General features: G+C 46.1%; 1 protein-coding gene across 1 annotated transcript in view; it reads right to left on the bottom strand.

Annotated features, from left to right (window-relative positions):
• Positions 1 to 16,750: 16,750 nt before the first annotated feature.
• Positions 16,751 to 20,696, bottom strand: part of LOC140489154 (NACHT, LRR and PYD domains-containing protein 3-like) — a 72,827-nt gene continuing 68,881 nt past the window's right edge. Inside the window, exons 12-14 of the mRNA XM_072588379.1 lie at positions 19,012 to 19,179; positions 18,556 to 18,639; positions 16,751 to 16,986 (exon numbers count right to left, since the gene is read on the bottom strand). Of these exons, the coding sequence (XP_072444480.1) occupies positions 16,980 to 16,986; positions 18,556 to 18,639; positions 19,012 to 19,179 (259 nt within the window). The 3' untranslated portion in view covers positions 16,751 to 16,979. The remainder of the gene's footprint in view (positions 16,987 to 18,555; positions 18,640 to 19,011; positions 19,180 to 20,696) is intronic.

Genomic DNA, 20,696 nt, shown 5'->3' on the forward strand with positions numbered 1-20,696 from the left:
GGAGCAGGTGAGAGCAGGTACGGAGTTGAGTGGAGACTTGGAGCGGAGTGGGCTCGGATGTGGGCGGTCAGACCATGTGTGGTAGCCTCTGCACTGTACAGTAGTACAGTGGCTACAGTAATGTAATGGTTATGTGTAATTTGTTTATAGCACGATAACAACTACCCTTTTACTGTGTCTGATTTCTGTAAAGTAATGGAACTACTTTTTAATTCCTCTTTTTGTCTCTAAGAATTGTACCTCGATACTAATACCTAAGATGGAGCCATAAGAGGCAACATTGTAAAACTTTTCATTGTACTCCAGTAGTTTTGTACTTGAGTGCCTGTGAGAATACATGGTATTCTAATTCTAAAAGATAAGGTGGGGGGAGGGTGTAAGGAGGAAACGAGAGATCGGGATAGAGCTCAAAGAGAGAGAAGGACAGTTGGAGACAAAACAGTGGATAGTATTCTGGCTGGGAGGGTGAATATCTGTTAATGGAGACTGTTACTGGCTAACAACGGGTTGTGTATAATAGCAGATTCTGTGACAACAAAGTTCAGACTGTGTTGCTGGAAAAGCATGCAGGTAAGGCAGCATCCAAGGAGCAGGAAAATCAATATTTCGGGCCATTCCTGATGAAGGGCTCTGGCCAGAAACATCGATTTTCCTGCTTCTAGGAAGCTGCCTGACTTGCTGTGCTTTTCCAGCAACAGACTCTCAACTCTGAACTCAAGCATCTGCAGACGTCAGTGTCTCCTGGTGTTGGAGTAAGGCCATGGGAGAGTTTAAGCCCTAAAGTTATTGAACTCAATATTGGGTCCTGAAGGCTGTAGGGTCCCCAAGTGGAAAATGAGGTGATGAGCTTCACTGGAGCTCTGCAGCAAACCTGAGACTGAGATGGTGACCAGGGAACATGGGGATGTGTTAAAGTGGCAGGCAACTGGAAGCTCAGGGTCTTTGTCATGAACAAAGATGTTCTGCAAAGCACTCACCCAGTCCCTGCTTCATTTCCCCAGTGTAGAGGAGAGCACATTGTGAGCAGCGAATGCAGTCGTCTAGATTGTGTGAAGGGCAGGTAAAGCACTGCTTCACCTGGAAGATGTGTTTGGGCCCTTGCACTGGTGAGGGGGTGGGGGGGGGAGGGTGGGCAGCTGTTACACCTTCAGTAGTTACAGGGGAAGGTGGGGTGAGGCTGGTGGAGAATGGGATTTGGGAATGAAAGAAGAGTGGATGAGGGTTTTCCTGGAGGGAACGGTCTCTGTGGAAGGCTGACAAGGGATGGGAGGGGATTATGTGTCTGGTGGTGGCATCGCGCTGGAGATGGTGGCTAATGATCCTCTGGATCATCATTGGGGAAGGTGGGACCTCTACAAACAGGATGGTCTCCACCTGAACCTGAGGGGCACCAGTATCCTTGGGGGAGGTTTGCTAGTGCTCTTTGGGAGGGTTTAAACTAACTCTGCAGGGGCATGGGAACCTGGACTGTAGCTTAAGGGTACAGGACCTTGAGTGTAGGGAGGTTAGGAACAAGGCATCGATCTCGAAGGAGGGTGCCGGTAAACAGGATGGTGGCTTGAAGTGTGTATACTTCAATGCCAGAAGGATAAGAAATAAGGGAGGTGAACTTGCAGCATGGGTTAGTACCTGGGACTTTGATGTTGTGGCCATTACAGAGACGTGGGTGGAACAGGGACAGGAATGGCTGTTGCAGGTTCCAGGGTTTAAATGTTTTAGTAGGGTCAGAGGTGGGGGTAAAAGAGGGGGAGGTGTGGATAGTATTACAGTGTCAAGGATAGTATTACAGTGGTGGAAAGGACGATGGAGGAAGACTTGCCAACTGAGGTTAGAAATAGGAAAGGTGAGGTCACCCTGTTAGGAGTTTTCTACAGGCTTCCCTCTAGTCCGAGAGACGTAGAGGAAAGTATTGCAAGGATGATTCAGGAGAAGAGTGAAAGTAGTAGGGTGGTTGTTATGGGGGACTTTAACTTCCCAGATATTGACTGGGAAAGCTATAGCTCGAGTTCGTTAGATGGGTCGGTGTTTGTCCAATGTGTGCAGGAGGGGTTCCTGACACAATATGTAGACAGGCCAACAAGAGGTGAGGCCATACTGGATTTGGTTCTAGGTAATGAACCAGGCCAGGTGTTAGACTTGGAGGTAGGTGAGCACTTTGGGGACAGTGACCACAACTCGGTGACTTTTACTCTAGTGATGGAGAGGGATAAGTGTGCACTGCAGGGCAGGAGTTATAGCTGGGGGCAGGGAAATTATGATGCGGTGAGGCATGACTTAGGATGTGTGGATTGGAAAAATAGGCTTCAAGGGAAGGACACAAATGATATGTGGGCTTGTTCAAGGAGCAGCTATTGGGAGTCCTTGATAAGTATGTACCAGTCAGGCAGGGAGGAAAGAGTCTTGTGAGGGAGCCATGGTTTAATAAGGAATTGGAATCCCTTGTAAAAGGGAAGAGGGCGGCCTGTGTAAAGATGAGGCGTGAAGGTTCAGTTGGGGCGGTTGAGAGTTATAAGGTAGCCAGGAAGGATCTAAAGAGAGAGCTAAGAGCAGCAAGAAGGGGACATGAAAAGTCCTTGGTTGGTAGGATTAGGGAAAACCCTAAGGCTTTCTATAGGTATGTTAGGAATAAAAGGATGGCTAGGGTACGTATCGGTCCAGTCAAGGATAGTAGTGAGATGTTGTGCATGGAGGCAGAGGAGATTGGAGAGACACTAAATCAATACTTTTCATCAGTATTCACTCAGGAACAGGACATTGTTGCTGATGTGAATATTGAGTCACAAGTGATTAGAATGGATGGCTTTGAGGTATGTAGGGAAGAGGTCCGGGTAATACTGGAAAGGGTGAAAATAGATAAGTCCCCTGGGCCTGATGGCATTTATCCTAGGATCCTATGGGAAGCTAGGGAGGAGATAGCGGAGCCATTGGCCTTGATTTTTATGTCGTCGTTGTCGACAGGAATAGTGGCAGAAGACTGGAGGGTAGCGAATGTGGTCCCCTTGTTCAAGAAGGGGAGTAGGGATAACCCTACTAACTATAGGCCAGTGAGTCTCACTTCTGTTGTGGGCAAAGTCTTAGAGAGACCTGTAAGGGATAGGATTTATGAACATCTGGATAGGAATAATGTGATCAAGTATCGTCAGCATGGTTTTGTGAAGGGCAGGTCATGCCTCACAAACCTTATTGAATTCTTTGAGAAGGTGACTAAGGAGGTGGACGAGGGGAAAGCGGTAGATGTGGTGTATATGGATTTTAGCAAGGCATTCGATAAGGTACCCCATGGTAGGCTACTGCAAAAATTACGGAGGTATGGCATTGAGGGTGCATTAGAGGTTTGGATTAGGAATTGGCTGGCTGGAAGGAGACAGAGGGTAGTAGTTGATGGTAAAGGTTCATCTTGGGAGTGCAGTTACTAGTGGTGTTCCACAAGGATCTGTTTTGGGACCATTGCTGTTTGTCATTTTTACAAATGACCTGGAGGAGGGGCTTGTCGGTTGGGTGAGCAAGTTTGCGGATGATACGAAAGTCGGTGGAGTGGTGGACAGCGAAGATGGATGTGGCAGGTTACAGCGGGATATAGATAAGTTGCAGAGCTGGGCAGAAAGGTGGCAAATGGAGTTCAATGTAGCTAAGTGTGAAGTCATTCACTTTGGTAGGAGTAATAAGATGACAGATTACTGGGCTAATTGTAGGCTACTTGGCAGTGTGGATGAGCAGAGGGATCTTGGTGTCCATGTACACAGATCTCTGAAAGTTGCCACCCAGGTAAATAGTGCTGTGAAGAAGTCATATGGCGTACTGGGCTTTATTGGTAGAGGAATTGAGTTCCGGAGTCCTGAGGTCATGTTGCAGTTGTATAAGACTCTGGTGCGGCCTTATCTGGAGTATTGTGTGCAGTTTTGATCGCCATATTATAGGAAGGATGTGGAGGCATTGGAACGAGTGCAGAGGAGGTTTACCAGGATGTTGCCTGGCATGGTAGGAAGATCGTATGACGAAAGGCTGAGGCACTTGGGGCTGTTCTCATTGGAGAAAAGAAGGTTTAGGGGCGATTTGATAGAGGTGTACAAGATGATTAGCGGTTTAGATAGGGTTGACAGTGAGGACCTTTTTCCGCGTTTGGAGTCAGCTGTTACTAGAGGACACAGCTTTAAATTAAGGGGAGGTTGGTATAGGGCAGATGTTAGGGGTAGATTCTTTTCTCAGAAGGTTGTGAGTTCATGGAATGCCCTGCCAGTATCAGTGGTGGACTCTCCCTCTTTATGGTCATTCAAGCGGGCATTGGATAAGCATATGGAGGTTATTGGGCTATTGTAGGTTAGGTAGGCTTCGGTCGGCGCAACATCGAGGGCTGAAGGGCCTGTACTGCGCTGTATTTTTCTATGTTCTATGTTCTATGGATGTGGTTGTGGTTGCTGGTGGGATGATAGGTAAGGACAACGAGAACCCTATCCCTGGTGTGGAAGGGAAGAGAAGAGGGAATGACTGAATTGTAGGAGATAGGTGGACCTGGCTGAGGGCCATGTCAACAACGGAGCTGGGGAACTCTCCATTAAGGAGGAAGGTGGACATTTTGGAGTCTCCCTTATCAAAGTTGGCATCATTGGAACAGATGCGATGGAAATGGAGGAAGTTGGAGAATGGAATAGAGATTTTGCAGGATGCAGGGTGTGAGGATGTGTAGTCCAGGTGACTGTGAGAGACAGTGGACATTGGTGGCCAGTCTATCCCAAGAAATAGAAACAGAGATGTCAAGGAAGGGAAGCGTGAACTCAGAGAGTCAGGGTGATTGTGTGTGTGTGTGTGTGTGCGCGCGTGCGCGTTTGTCTGTGTGTGTCTATGCGTGTGGTGCGTGTGTGTGTGTGTGTGTTGTGGGGGAGGGATAGGGCAGGAGGAAACTTGGAATGATAAGATTGCAGACGACACAAATATTGATCAGGTTGTTGACAGTGAGTAAGAAAGTCTTAGGATACAATAGAAATAGAAAGATTGGTCCGATGGGCAGATCAATGATGGACAAAATGTAACTGATAAACGAGAGGTGATGTGCTCTGGCAGAAGTTACAAGACAAGACAGTGCTCAATGAATGGGAGAATACGAGGAAGCTCAGGGGAACAGAAAGGTCTTGAGGTGCTTGCTAACAGATCCCAGTTAATAAGACAAATAGGATACATGCCTTTACCCATTGAGGCAGAGATTATCAGAGCAGGGAGGGTCCTGCTGGAGCTCTACAGCCATTTGGATAGGCCACAGTTGGAGTATTGTGTGCAGTTCAGGTCACTGCACCAGGGGATATGATTGCACTGGAGGGAGGGTAAAGGACATTCACCAGCACATGGCTTGGGCTGTAGCTGTGAAGACGGAGATTGGATCAGCTCGGGCTGCTTTCTTTAGAGCAGCAATCGAGATATTTAAGACCAAGGAAGATGTGGACAGAATGAGTAGAAAACAGTTTCCCCCCTCAATCGGACGGCAAATAACAAGGTGACATAAATTTAAGCTGAAAAGCAAAGGGTTTAGAGGGGACACACCACCCACAGGATGGGAGGAGCCTGCAATGCACTGTCCAGGAGGGTAATTGAGGAAGAACTCCTCAAAATCTTTACAAAAGACTTGGCTCACGCCCCAGCTCCCCGCGAACCAAATACCCAGCACCTTCAGGTGGTCAGCCCTGACGGTGAAGGGGATCGAGAATTGGTCGGCCCAGTTCCCTGAAGAGCATGGCGGATCTGAGCAGAAAACGGCGACGTCATCCATGTACAGAGAGGCTTTAACTTGTAGGCCCCTGCTGCCAGGAATAGTCACCCCTCTCAGGCTCGCATCCTTCCTGATGGACTCGGCAAATGGCTCTAAGCAGCACACAAACAAGGCACGAGAGAGGGCATCCCTGCCTGACTCCAGATCTGACTGGGAAGCTATCTGATTCCCACCCATTGATTGAGACTGCACTGACAATGTTGGGGTAGAGCAGTCTGATCCAATTGCAGATTCCCTCCCCAAAGCCCATTTTGGAGAGAACATCTCTCATATATGTTTGTGATATCCTGTCAAAGGCTTTCTCCTGGTCCAGGCTGATGAGGCAGGTGTCCAATCCTCTGTCCTGCACGTAGGCGATCGCATCCCTGAGGAGTGCGAGACTCTCAGAGATCTTCTGCCTGGTACAGCACATGTTTGGTCAGGGTGGATCAGTCCCAGAGGAGACCTCACCCGGTTGGCAATGACCTTTGACAAGACTTTGTAATCCACATTTAATAGTGAGATTGGTCTCCAATTTCTGAGTTCCTCTCTCCCCCTTCTGCTTGTAGATGAGGGTGATGATGCCTTTCCTTATGGATTCACTCATGGTACCTGCCCGAAGCAGACTGTCATACACCTCCAGCAGGTCCTGGCCAATCAAGTCCCACACAGCAGAATAGAGCTCGACCGGTAAGCCGTCACTTCCGGAAGTTTTAATTCTTTTCGAAGGACTTGAGGGCCTTGGTCAGCTCATCCAGAGATAGCGGCTGGTCCAGTCTCTCCCGTGTTCTGTCGTCTAAGACCTCCGTGATAGAGGACAGGAACAACTGGGAGGCCACGCTGTTGGTTGGCTTTGAATCATACAGACTGGCATAGAAAGATTTGGTGATCCTCATGATGTCAGCCTGAGATGACGTTACCGAGCCATCTTCTTCCTTCAGGCTGCTGAGCACGGAGCTCTCTTTGTGCATCTTCTGGAAGAAAAAATGTGAGCACGTCTCTTCCTGCTCCATGGAACAGACCCTCGACCGGAAGATTATCTTGGAGGCCTCCGAGGCAAAGAGTGAGGCTTGCTGGCCCTTCACCTCCTCGAGATCCTCCATGACATCGACCCCCATCGTCTGTAGCAGGAGCAGGTTCTGCATACTTTCCTGGAGCTGGGACAGTTTTCCCCACCTCTCTCTCGCCTTCTGAATGCCTTTGAGGATGAAGAACCTCTTGATGTTCCCTTTTACTGTTTCCCACCAGTCTGCTGGGGACTCAAGGAGGGGCTTCATGGTTCTCCAACCTCTGTAATCCCTCTTGAGCTCCTCAATGTTTCTCAGGGTCAATAGCTTCCATGTTCCCTTACCAGCCCGCTGCTCATCCTGTAGGTGACAGACGGCCAGCAGGAGGCAGTGGTCAGAGAAGAATGTCGGTGGATCTGACCGAGAGCATTTGGGACACAAACAGATAATCTATCCCTGAGCAGATAGACCTGTCTGCCAGTGACTGGGTGTATCTACGCTGTGCTCCATCTGCAGGGGTGCTGAAGATGTCGTGCAGCTTGGCATCTTTTACTGCGTCCATCAGGGCTCTGGACGTGGTGTCCAGTTTACTGTCCCCCCGCCGGATCGTCCATCTGCATCAATGATGCAGTTGAAAACTCCGGCTGAATACCAGCCTGGACGTAGCTAGTAACAGTGGAAGCTGCCGTAGTGAACGGCCAACCATTCACTCTTGCCCGCTGGGGCGTACACATTAATCAGTCTCAGGGGAGCATTCCTGTACATGACCTCAGTGATGAGGTGGTGCCCGCCCACCACCTCCTTAACCTCAGACATGGTGAAGTTGCCCCCTCACAACAGGATATCCAGGCTGGAGGTGTGGCTACCATTGCTCCCGACCAAACTTACAGCCCATGGGCCCATAAGCTTGACCATCTCCTGTAGCTGCTGAGGTGTGGTATCCCACACAGCTGATAATCGAGGTTCCCCTGTATTTCCCCAGGACACACACTGAGTCGAACATCAACTGTGCCTGGAGGAACATCAACTCGGTGAAAGACGCTTTTAGGGTGGTCCAAAACCTGTTGATCTTCCAGCTGCAGGAGTTGACCCCGACTGACTGTTGCAGACTGACACATTCCAAGGTCAAGGACTACGTGTTGAGGGATATGCTGAAGCTTGGGGTAGCTGCCGCTAAGGTGTGGTGGAGAAAGACCACCATGTAACACATTCCTAACAGGTGAGTGTGACAGAGACAGAGGGTGGGTGTGGGGATGGTGGGGGCTCCTAGGCTGGGTCCTGCAGCTGGAAATCCCACTTAGTCCAGCTTTAACCCTCCCTGTTCCACAAAGCGTCACCAGACTGGACCCACAGATACTGCAAAGGTTGTGGGTCCTGACAACATTAGTCTCTAAAAATGGTCACATGCCTAGTTAAGGTGATCCAGTGCAGCTACAGTGCTGGCATGTACCCAAAGTGTGAAAACCTACTCAGGTATGTCCTGCGCACAAAAATGAAGTCAAATCTAATGCAACCAATTAATGACTAATCTGTCCATTCTCTAATGTGAAAATGTGAAGGAATGTCTCATTGCTGGGCCCCTTGCTGAGGTATTTGTATCATCGATAGTCACAGGTGAGGTGCCGGAAGACTGGAGGTTGGCTAACGTGGTGTCACTGTTTAAGAAGGGTGGTAAGGATAAGCCAGGGAACTACACACCAGTAAGACTGGCGTTGGTAGTGGGCATGTTGTTGGAGGGAATCCTGAGGGACAGGATGTACACCTATTTGGAAAGGCAAGGACTGATTAGGGATCGTCAACATGGCATTGTGCGTGGGAAATCATATCTCACAAACTTGATTGAGTTTTCTGAAGAAGTAACAAAGAAGATTGATGAGCGCAGAGCAGTAGACGTGATCTATATGGACTTCTGTAAGGCGTTCAACAAGATTCCCCATGGGAGACTGGTTAGCAAGGTTAGATCTCATGGAATACAGAAGAATAGCCATTTGAATACAGAACTGGCTCAAAGGTAAATGACAGAGGGTGGTGGTGGAGGGTTGTTTTTAGACTGGAGGCCTGTGACCAATGGGAGTGCCGCAAAGATACGTACTGGGTGCACTACTTTTCATCATTTATATAAATGATTTGGATGTGAGTATAACAGATACAGTTAGTAAGTTTGCAGATGACACCAAAATTGGAGGTGTAGAGGACAACAAAGAAGGTTACCTCAGATTACAACACGATCTTGATTAGATGGGCCATTGGCTGAGAAGTGGCAGATGGAGTTTAATTCAGATAAATGTGACATGCTGCATTTTGGGAAAACAAATCTTAGCAAAACTTATACACTTAATGGTGAGGTCCTAGGGAGTGTTACTGAACAAAGAGACTTTGAAGTGCAGGTTCATATTCCTTGAAAGTGGAGTCGCAGGTAGATAGAATAGTGAAGAAGGTGTTTGGTATGGTTTCCTTTACTGGTCAGAGCATGGAGTACAGGAGTTGGGAGGTCATGTTGTGGCTGTAACATTGGTTAGGCCACTGTTGGAATATTGTGTGCAGTTCTGGTCTCCTTCCTATCGGAAAGATGTTGTGAAACTTGAAAGGGTTCAGAAAATATTGACAAGGATGTTGCCAGGGTTGGAGGATTTGAGCAATAGGGAGAGGCTGAACAGGCTGGGGCTGTTTTCCCTGGAGCATCGGAGGCTGAGGGGTGACCTTATAGAGGTTTATAAAATCGTGAGGGGCATGGATAGGATAAATAGACAAAGTCTTTTCCCTGGGGTTGGGAGAGCCCAGAACTAGAGGGCATAGGTTTAGGGTGAGAGGGGAAAGATATAAAAGAGACGTAAGGGGCAAATCTTTCACTCAGAGGGTGGTACATGTATGGAATGAGCTGCCAGAGGAAGTGGTGGAGGCTCGCACAATTGCAACATTTAAAAGGCATCTGGATGGGTATATGAATAGGAAGGGTTTGGAGGGATATGGGCCAGGTGCTGGCAGGTGAGACTCGATTGGATTGGGATATCTGGTTGGCATGGACAAGTTGGACCAAAGGGTCTGTTTCCCTGCTGTACATCTCTATGACTATGACTCTTATAAATCAATATCTGGTCAGCAACAGTCTGCTCACTGCCATCCAGTTTGGGTTCTGCCACTGGCACTCAGCTGATTACAGTCTTGCTCCCAAGAAGTTGAGCTCCAGAGAAGGGAGAGTGACTACGAGAACGAGGGTAGGTCCGATCAAGGACAGTAGTGGGAGACTGTGTATTGAGTCGGAAGAGATAGGAGAGGTCTTGAACAAGTACTTCTCTTCAGTATTTACGAACGAGAGGGACCGTATTGTTGAAGAGGAGAGTGTGAAACGGAGTGTTAAGCTAGAAGAGATACTTGTTAGGAAAGAAGATGTGTTGGACATTTTGAACAACTTGAGGATAGACAAGTCCCCCGGGCCTGACGGGATATATCCTAGGATTATGTGGGAAGCAAGAGAGGAAATTGCAGTACCGTTGGCAAGGATCTTCTCGTCTTCACTGGCAACGGGGGTGGTACCAGGGGACTGGAGAGTAGCGAATATTGTGCCCCTGTTCAAAAAAGGGAATAGGGATAACCCCGGGAATTACAGGCCAGTTAGTCTTACTTCTGTGGTAGGCAAAGTAATGGAAAGGGTACTGAGGGATAGGATTTATGAGTATCTGGAAAGACACTGCTTGATTAGGGACAGCCAGCACGGATTTGTGAAGGGTAGGTCTTGCCTTACAAGTCTTATTGAATTCTTCGAGGAGGTGACCAAGCATGTGGATGAGGGTAGAGCAGTGGATGTAGTGTACATGGATTTTAGTAAGGCATTTGATAAGGTTCCCCCTGGTAGGCTTATGCGGAAAGTCAGGAGGCATGGGATAGAGGGAAATTTGGCCAATTGGATAGAAAACTGGCTAACCGGTCAAAGTCAGAGAGTGGTGGTAGATGGTAAATATTCAGCCTGTAGCCCAGTTACAAGTGGAGTTCCGCAGGGATCAGTTCTGGGTCCTCTGCTGTTTGTAATTTTTATTAATGACTTGGATGAGGGAGTCGAAGGGTGGGTCAGTAGATTCGCAGATGATACGAAGATAGGTGGAGTTGTGGACAGTGAGGAGGGCATTTGTCGTTTGCAAAGGGACTTAGATATGGTGCAGAGCTGGGCTGAGGAGTGGCAGATGGAGTTCAACCCTGCCAAGTGTGAGGTTGTCCATTTTGGAAGAACAAATAAGAATGCGGAATACAGGGTTAATGGTAGGGTTCTTAGTCAGGTGGAGGAACAGAGGGATCTTGGGGTCTATGTACATAGATCTTTGAAAGTTGCCACTCAGGTGGATAGAGTTTGTAAGAAGGCCTATGGAGTATTATCGTTCATTAGCAGAGGGATTGAATTCAAGAGTCGTGAAGTGATGTTGCAGCTGTACAGGACTTTGGTTAGGCCACAGTTGGAGTACTGTGTGCAGTTCTGGTCGCCTCACTTTAGGAAAGATGTGGAAGCTTTGGAAAGGGTGCAGAGAAGATTTACCAGGATGTTGTCTGAAATGGAGAATAGGTCGTACGTGGATAGGTTGAGAGTTCTCGGCCTTTTCTCGTTGGAACGGCGAAGGATGAGGGGTGACTTGATAGAGGTTCCTAAGATGATCAGAGGAATAGATAGAGTAGACAGTCAGAAACTTTTTCCAGGGGTACAACAGAGTGTTACAAGGGGACATAAATTTAAGGTGAAGGGTGGAAGGTATCGGGGAAATGTCAGGGGTAAGTTCTTTACCCAGAGAGTGGTGGGGGCATGGAATGCGCTGCCCGTGGGAGTGGTAGAGTCAGAATCATTGGCGACCTTTAAGCGGCATTTGGATAGGTACATGGATGGGTGCTTAATCTAGGTTAGAAGTTCGGCACAACATCGTGGGTCGAGGGGCCTGTTCTGTGCTGTATTGTTCTATGTTCTATGTTCTATGTACTCTTAACATCAAGGCACCAAATAGCCGAGTGTGACATTAGGAACCCAAGCAAAACCAAAGTCAATGGGAGGCCAGAGAAAATTCTCTGCTGGGTACAGTGATAACCAACAAGGAAGATGGTTGTCATCATTTATATCAGTGGGCGGCACGGTGGCACAGTGGTTAGCACTGCTGCCTCACAGCGCCAGAGATCCGGGTTCAATTCCCGCCTCAGTTGACTCTCTGTGTGGAGTTTGCACGTTCTCCCCGTGTCTGCGTGGGTTTCCTCCGGGTGCTCCGGTTTCCTCCCACAGTCCAAAGATGTGCAGGTCAGGTGAATTGGCCATGCTAAATTGCCCGTAGTGTTAGGTAAGTAGTAAATGTAGGGGTATGGGTGGGTTGCGCTTCGGCGGGGCGGTGTGGACTTGTTGGGCCGAAGGGCCTGTTTCCACACTGTAAGTAATCTAATCAGTAATCTCAGCTCCAGGAAATCCCTGCAAGGGCTCCTCAGGGAATGTCCTTGATCCAACCATTTTCAGCTGCTTTATCAATGAAAACATAACATTCAAACTGTTTCTTATTTTCATTATGACAATTATCTGAGAACTCCAGTGTGGAATGGGAAAGTGATCCTTAGATTCTCTGAATTCCTGAAACATTCCCCTTGTTACTTTCCAATCTGTATTTCAACCTCGATTCCTGTACAGGGATTCTTTTAATACTCCCTGATCCCACTGGGAATCTCCAATCATCAGAGAAGATGTTGCACATACACAGCAGGTTTTGCAGCTTTTGTCAAGATGGGGAAGGAGGATTGTGTTGTGTTGAATTGTCTTGCTGCTCTGAAAGGTTGGAAACACTTCTACACGATAAAATGTTATGGCACAGAAATAGGCTATTTGGCCCATCTTGTCCATGCTGATGCAAAGACACCAAGATGCCCTTTCTAATCCTAACTTCCCTCACACAGCTGACAGCTGAAGCAGACCCAGGTAATTTTTCAAAGAGTTTATGGTCTCTGCCTTCACCACCAAGTCAGGAAACAAACTCCAGGCATCCACCACCATAAAAAGGGTTTTCTTCTAATCCTGCTGCTACTCAGCTTGACTCTGTGACCCCTGGTATTTGACCTCTCTGCCAAGTGAAACAAGTTCCTCCTGTCTACTCTACCTCTACCCCATCTCTACCCCTCACAATACCTCAATCAGGTCACCCTCTGTCTTCGCTGTTCCAAAGGAAACAACCCAATTTATCCAATCTCTCCTTGTAGCTCCAATTCTCCAGCCCTGGTAAATCTTCTCTGCGCTTTCACCTTTTCTGTAATGTGGTGACTAGAATGCACATATTACTCCAATTATGGTCTCAAATATGTCTTATACCATTTCCATCATTTTTCCGTGTTTTTGTGTTCTACTTCCCTGCCAATGAAGGACAACATTCCGTTAACCTTCTTCACAACCATATCTACCTGGACAGCTGTACCGGATCTGTGGACTGGCACTTCAAGATCTCTCACTTCATCGACTCTCCCACCCTGCCTCAGTATATTCCCGTTTACTGTGTATTCCCAGTTAATGTCTGACCCCCCCCCCCCCCCCACTAAATGCATTACCTCACATTTATCAGAGTTGAACTCCATCTGCCACTTTCCTGCCTGTTCCACCAATCCACCTAAATCATTTTGGAGCTTACAACTATCCTCAACACTATCCACTGCATGGGCAGTTTTGGCATAATTGTAAATTTTCCAATTGAGACTCCCATGTTCAATTCCAAATCATTAATGTACGAAGCAAACTGCAGGGGTCTCAACACTGAGCTCGACAGAACACCACTTGAAACAGCTGAAATAGCATTCCATTCACAAACTCTTTGTTTCCTGAACCTAAGCCAACTTTGGATCCAAATTGACACATTACCCCTGAATCCTACGGACTTCACTGCTTTGAACAGTCTGCTTGTCAATTCTTTTTAATTTTAAAAATATACTTCATTCATAAAATATCTTTAAAAATGTACATGGACACTAAAACAGCACCTTGTCTACATGAATTTTAGTAAGACATTTGACAATATGAATGTGAGGCTGTATGAATGAATGTCTGTGACTGTATTAATGAGTGTGTGCAAATGCATTGTGTTTGTGATTGTATTTGTATGTGTGTGGGTGTTTATCAGTGACTGCTGTATTTGTACATGGGTGGAGCTGTAAGGAGTATGAAAGATTGTAATTATAAGTGAGAGATGAATTATGAGGCGGTATGAATGCATTTACCAACAAGATGCAATTATGTGACTGTATTTGAATGTGTTGCAGTATTAACATGATATGTTCTGCATTAGCGAAGGTGTGCAACAATTAACGAGTGACAGTACTTATGATTATTTACAAATGTGTGACTGTATTTGATTGTTTGACTGTATTAATATAGTGTGACTACTGATGAGTGTGCTTGAATGTATTAGTGAGCATGGGCAATTGTACTCATGTGACTGAATTCAATGAGCATTAATGAATGTGACTTGTATTACGAGTATTTATGGCTGTATTAATGGGTGTTTGTCACAGTTTTAACCCACAAGACTATTTATGTGCTGTCATGTTGGTAAGTGGATATGATTGAATTAACAGCCATGTGTGACTGTATCTATGAGCGTGAGACTGCATTTACAATTGTGAGAGTAAATCAATGAGTGCGGATGAGTATTTATTTCAATATATCTCACCCCAGGCTGTCCATATGCTGGGAATGTTTACACACAGTTAGAAGAGCTTTGTTCTGTAGTGGGTTTAAGAACCTTCACCACCTCCACTGAGAGTGCAGATTGCAGGAGGAATTTCAAAAGCATTGATTGATCAGGGGAGAGGGAATCCTGAATAGGGGTGGGTGACCAAAAACTGGGTTCACAGAACTGGATCAGGGGAACAAGTCCTGGAACAGGTATACTCAGTGGAGGAAACCCAGGAGTTGGAGCTGGGTAGATGCAGGGTGATACCTGGGGACCAGTAGAACAATCAGGTCTGGAGTGAAACAAGCCTGTCAGGAACAGATGGAGTATTGGGCAGTGTGGAACACAGGGGTGCTGATTGATTGGTATGGAGACAAGGAAAGGCCAATAGATTATACTTCGTCCTCTCTCACTAGAACAATTTGATACTTTTCTCAGTCCCACTTGGTAGAGAGAGGCGAGAGAGCAGTGCAAATCATAATATTTTCTTGGCAAGAGAAGGCGATTAGATTCTCTCTTATTGCCTGGTATTCACCATTTCCAACGAGAGAATCAAAACTCTGCCCGTTGACATTCAATGGTTCTGGGGGTTACCACTGAACAGATCCTAAAAACTGGTCTCACCCCATAAACAGACTGATCAGATTCTTAGCAGGTGAGATGCTAAGAATACTACAGTGAGGAAGTCACCTTCAGGCTTCCAAAGCTTGTCCACCATCAACAAGACATCCCACTTGCCTGGAATACACCCCACTTGCCTGGATGGGTGCAGCTCCAACAACCCTCAATCAGCTTGAAACCATCCAGGACAAAGCAGTCAGCTTGATTAGTACCACATCCTTCCACTCCCTCCACCACTAACAGTACACACTGGTGATACTATCTACAAGATGCACAGCAGACATTCATCAAATATCCTCAGACAGCACCTTCCAGACCCATGACTACTTCCATCTGAAAGCACAAGGGCAGCAATACATGGGAACACCATCAACTTCAGCATCCCCTGCAAGCCACTCACTGACCTGGCTCGGGAATATATCACTGCTCCTTCAGTGTCACTAGACCAAAATTGAGGAAATCCCTCCTTAAGGGCATTGTGGGTCAACCTACAGCAGATGGATTGCAGCAGATGAAGGCGGCAGCCTACCGTCTTCTCAAAGGGTGATAAGGGCACGTACCCTGGCCTCTTGGTGGTGGCACTGTCCAGAGCCGGGACTCTTAGCGATGGTGCTTGGAACGAGGAGTATACCTATTGCAGGATTTCTTCCCTGATCCAGTTCTGTGAACCCAGTTTTTGGTCACCCACCCCTATTCAGGATTCCCTCTCCCCTGATCAATCAATGCTTTTGAAATTCCTCCTGCAATCTGCACTCTCAGTTGAGGTGGTGAAGGTTCTTAAACCCACTATAGAAGAAAGCTCTCCTAACTGCGTGTAAACATTCCAAGCATACCGACAGCCTGGGGTGAGATATATTGAAATAAATACTAATACGCACTCATTAATATACTCACAGAATTGTAAATGCAGTCTCACGCTCATAGATACAGTCAGACATGCCTACTAATTCAATCATATCCACTTACCAGTATGACAGCACATAAACAGCAGGGAGCCCAGAGCAGGGACCCCTGGCAGCAGGGACCCCAGACCGGGGACCCTTGGAAGTGTCAAATTGCAGCAAAGCCAAGGTGTCCTGGGGCATCAACGTTGTCATTGCGGTTTCCATTGACATTGATGCAGACAAATACACTTGTTACAATGTTACAATAATCTGCCATACAAACCATGAGCAATATTCAGACCTCGAGGGAAATTGCACTGCTCAATCCTTCCAGTAAACACACATAATAATCTCGGTTAGCCCAAGAAACACTTATTTGGTTTGATTTGGGAGCGGCAGCTCAAATGACGCAGAGACAGAGAGAATCAAATCATTCCGCCGTGAGGAATAGTCAGACCAAAGCTGGAACCGGAGAGAGAATACTCAGAAACCATCCTGTCTCTTTGACTGACCCACACATTTCAAAGATTGAAAGAGCAGCACGGTGGCTCAACAGTTAGCCTGGATGCCTCACAGGACCAGGGACCTGGGTTTGATTCTCAGGTGTAGAGTTACCTTGTATCTGTGTGGGTTTCCACTGGGTGCTCTGGCTTCCTCCCACAGTCCAAAGAGGTGCAGGTTTGGTGGATTGACCACATTAAACGTATGGTTGTGGGGATAGGCTGGGATACTGTTCAGAGGAATGGTGCAGACACGATGGACCTCTTTCTGCACTGTAGGGATTCTATTCTATGAAACCAGTTTTATGTTGGAGCAATGTTTCTTCTCCATTCATTTTGCAGCTGTGGGAATCGCTGGTAAAGTCACTGACATCAATTGCCCCAAGATGTTGCTGTTGGGCTGTCTTCTTGAATCTTTGATTCTTCCCAGTCTGTGATTTTTGAAGTCTGATAAATACAGTGAAACCTTACCATTTATTATCCAAGAGGGAAGAGAGAATGGTCAAACCACATGGGATCGGAATGTAAAATAAAGCAGGAAACAACAATGTATTGTAGATCCATCAGATTCTGAAACAGTATTAAAAGAACAGAGTTATGTCATAATGAACTGACCCAGAATATCAAACTACCTTCCCTTTATTTAACTTCTGATACCCTTGCTCTGTTAAGGCCAGAGGCCATGCATTATACTCAGTAGCTTAGATGTGGATCGTATATGTCCATTTACTGTAGTGCAGTTTACACTGAATCAGCAAGTTCTACATTTGTTATTTTTGGTGAATGCAGGAAAATTTATCTGGTCAATTCTGTATTTGATATTCTCCAGATGACGTGTGCCATTTCAGCAGTTATGAAAACTTATTGTTCAGTTAAAAGTGATACCAATAACAATTGGACAGAGTCTGCATTAAATACACTGGCTCAGATATTCTGACTGTGATTGCTATTCCACTCTTTTTTTAATGTTAGTACTTGAGATTCACATTTATAGTTGGACATTCAGATTCCAGCCTCATCAGTAATGCACAGTGTAGCTGAAATGAACACAGTTTTCCCTAGTTCAGGGGTACTGAAGAAGTCATGCCAATCCTTTTTTGCAAGAGTGCACTGAGTCCATGAATTAAACACCCAACAGTACAGCCAGACCCTGACATTTGCTGTGAAAGGCTAATTATGTAAGTTAAGTGTTACAGTTGAGTGATGCTCGGGCTATGGGCTGGTGGCTGGGGATTTTAGGGCTAATGGGAGGGTTTCAGAAAACGTCAGGGTTGGAGGAAAGGGATATTGGGCACGTATCATGGGCAGCACATGTTAGAACAGGCAACGACCAAACTGACTGCAAATGGTATTGGGTTGGCGTCCTCATTGTCTAACATTTCCTGGGCAACTCTTAACTGTACAGAATTAGAACCTTAAATTGTTCCAATTTTAATGGATCCTTTAGAAGGGTACCAGATAATGGTCTCACATCAGAGTCTTCAATTCCCGAGGGGATTTCCACAGATTCTGCTATGTCCAGGTTTCTGCAGGCTCCTGACATGCAATTCCAGGTGCTGCTCCTACAAGTTCCTGGTCACTGGAATTGTTCCTTTCTTACTGAGGTAACTCAGAAAAGTATTTATATTTTCAGTGTAATTCCTTGGTTGCCAATCCACTATAATCTGCAACAATAGGTGCCCCATACAGTAGATATTTGACCCTTCTGAATGATAGAATATATCCTAGCTGAAACGATCCTATCCTAAACATATGTAGGTTCACTTCCCAAGCAGAGTCCCTGGGCATAGATACCACATAGAAACCAGTGGGACTTCCCCTCCAAGCCCCAAGTAGAAATGTCATACCCCCTTCGCAGTCCTGAGTGAGCCCCACAGTGGCTCCTTCCTGGTTGTGTATTTCCCATTGGGGAAACATCGAGACTTGGATATTCGACAGAAGCTGCACTGTGGGGCCAGGTCCCTGACTCTCCTGACCCTCTGACCCCACAATGGGAGATGACCCTCACTCAGCTCGAGCTGGAGACCTAGCAACAGCCAATAGGATTTCAGCCTGGAGCACGGCCACTTAAAGGAGGGGGGCGTGGGGGTGGAAATTAGATCAAATTGTTCATGCGGTGAGAGAAATTGAAATGCTCACATATGCACACGAAGGTTAGGTTTCAGTGACTGCAGCGATGCCAACTGTCTTCTCCCACTTGAACTGAACTGATTGCTCCAAAATCTGAAATATGAAAATTAAATCAGGAAAAAGTTTAACAATATAAATATTGGAGGAATTGGAGTTCATAATTCAATAATACCTAAAAATATTAAACCTAAAATTTAATGAAAACTTAAAGAACTGAGGATACTGTAAAACAGAAACTGAAACTGATCGAAAAGCTCAGCAGGTCTGGCAGCATCTGTGCAGAGAATTCAGAGTTAACGTTTCAGGTCTGTTTGACTTTGAAGAAAATGTCACTAGACCCAAAACCTTAACTCTGATTTCTCTTCACTGATGCTACCAGACCTGCCGAGCTTTTCCAGCAATTTCTATTTTGGTTCTAAACTTTAAATAATTCTATTCAAACTTCAAATTGACATAAATGCTCACCGAATCTCCTGTAGACTCTTGCAGGTCTGTATCAGGTGGAGCAGAAAGGGGATGGATTGGTCTGTGAAGGAGTTCCCCCCCAGATCCAAGTATGTCAACGACTGCTTTGTACTGAGTGCAGAGGCAAGATCCTCGGCACAAGAATCTGAGAGACTGTTATAACCGAGTCTGGGGATCAGAGAGAGTAAAATGAGAAATGAGGGGAAAATCCACTCGTGATGACACTAATGTAGAGTGTAAAGTCCTCAAGATTTGATTTAGAAGAAAAGTTACATTAGTCCTGTAAAATTAATGTCTGAGCACCATCTGCATTCATCAGAAATGGAAAAAGCAGCAATTGAAAAGGGTTTAGTGGCAAAGAAAGGAGAGGGGATACGGACAGAAAGAGAGAACAAAATAGAAGCACAGGAGTGATCAGGATAAGGTTCCAAAACAGAACCTCTACATCTTCACTTTCTTGCCCCGAGTTGCTCGGAAGCATAATGGGATAAGTCAGTGGAGTAGGAATAGATTTGGTGCTAGCACTGAAGATAAGGACATGATGTTAGAAAATCCTGTTAACAGGATTGGAATCAGGTGGCTTGGCCACATGGGCAGGGTATGGAGAGTCATGAATGCAATATTGTCAGAGCCAGAAAATTACAGTGCAGCCCACTGTAGCTCCAGGTTACACAGAATGCCATCCACCACCAGAACACAGGTCTCTTTCCTATGCACAATGGCCCGAGTTCCCAAGTGAATACAGCTTGCTTTTGTTCATGCTTTTACGTGTCTGTGGCAAAGCCAGCATTTATTGCCAGCAAGCTGCTGTCCATCTGGTGTAGGTACACCTGTAATGTTGTTCAGAACGTAGTGCTAAGATTTTTTTTCCCAGTGACAGCAAAGGAACAGCAATATAGTTCCAAGCCAGGATGGTGTGCAGCTTGAAGGTAATTTGCAGATGGTGCTGCCTTAACTCTTTTTCCGAGATATCCATACGGTAAGTGGAAGTAGTGTTCATGAGTTACAACAGTGCATCGTCCATAAAGTTCCACACAGCTAGCACAATCCATTGGTATGGAGTGAGTGGATTCCTTTGACCCTGAGATGATGGTATGAAGTTGAAGGCATGTACTGTACTTTTAAGAGAGACAGTGTTGTTCTGAACTGAGAGATTACAAGCACCTGCGTATATGACTAAATGACAGTCCAAGAGTGCACTGGAAAATTGTAAATGCGTAACATTTGGCTGAGAAATGGATACCTGAGTTTTTGGTGGCTGTTTTGACAATTCAAATTTAACCTGTTAAAATTGTGCCCAAAGATACTAAAACCCAATCGAGTTTGAATTTATTGTTTTGCCAACATTGAACCAATGAGATGAGCCAAAGCTGGGGGTAAAAGAATGTGGACATTTTGAAAATTGGTCAGAGAGCAACTGCCGCAGAGAGAGAAAAAGCCCTGGAGAGCTAATTGCCCAGCTAATATCTTGCTCTCAAAGAACTTAGAAAACACTATCAAAGGTATCTTTTCATGTGAAACATAATGGCAGTATAAAGAAAGACAACGACCCAGGGAAATCTCCAGCTGGAAGAGTGAAGACACAAAAGAAAACAGTGCCTGTGTGGCTTTGAAATGAAGTTGATGTATTTTAATAAGTGCCTTACTGGAAGTGCATTGTTATAGAGTTAGAGGCAGATAATAAG

Source organism: Chiloscyllium punctatum, chromosome 18, assembly GCF_047496795.1.
Source record: "Chiloscyllium punctatum isolate Juve2018m chromosome 18, sChiPun1.3, whole genome shotgun sequence".
NCBI lineage: Eukaryota > Metazoa > Chordata > Chondrichthyes > Orectolobiformes > Hemiscylliidae > Chiloscyllium > Chiloscyllium punctatum.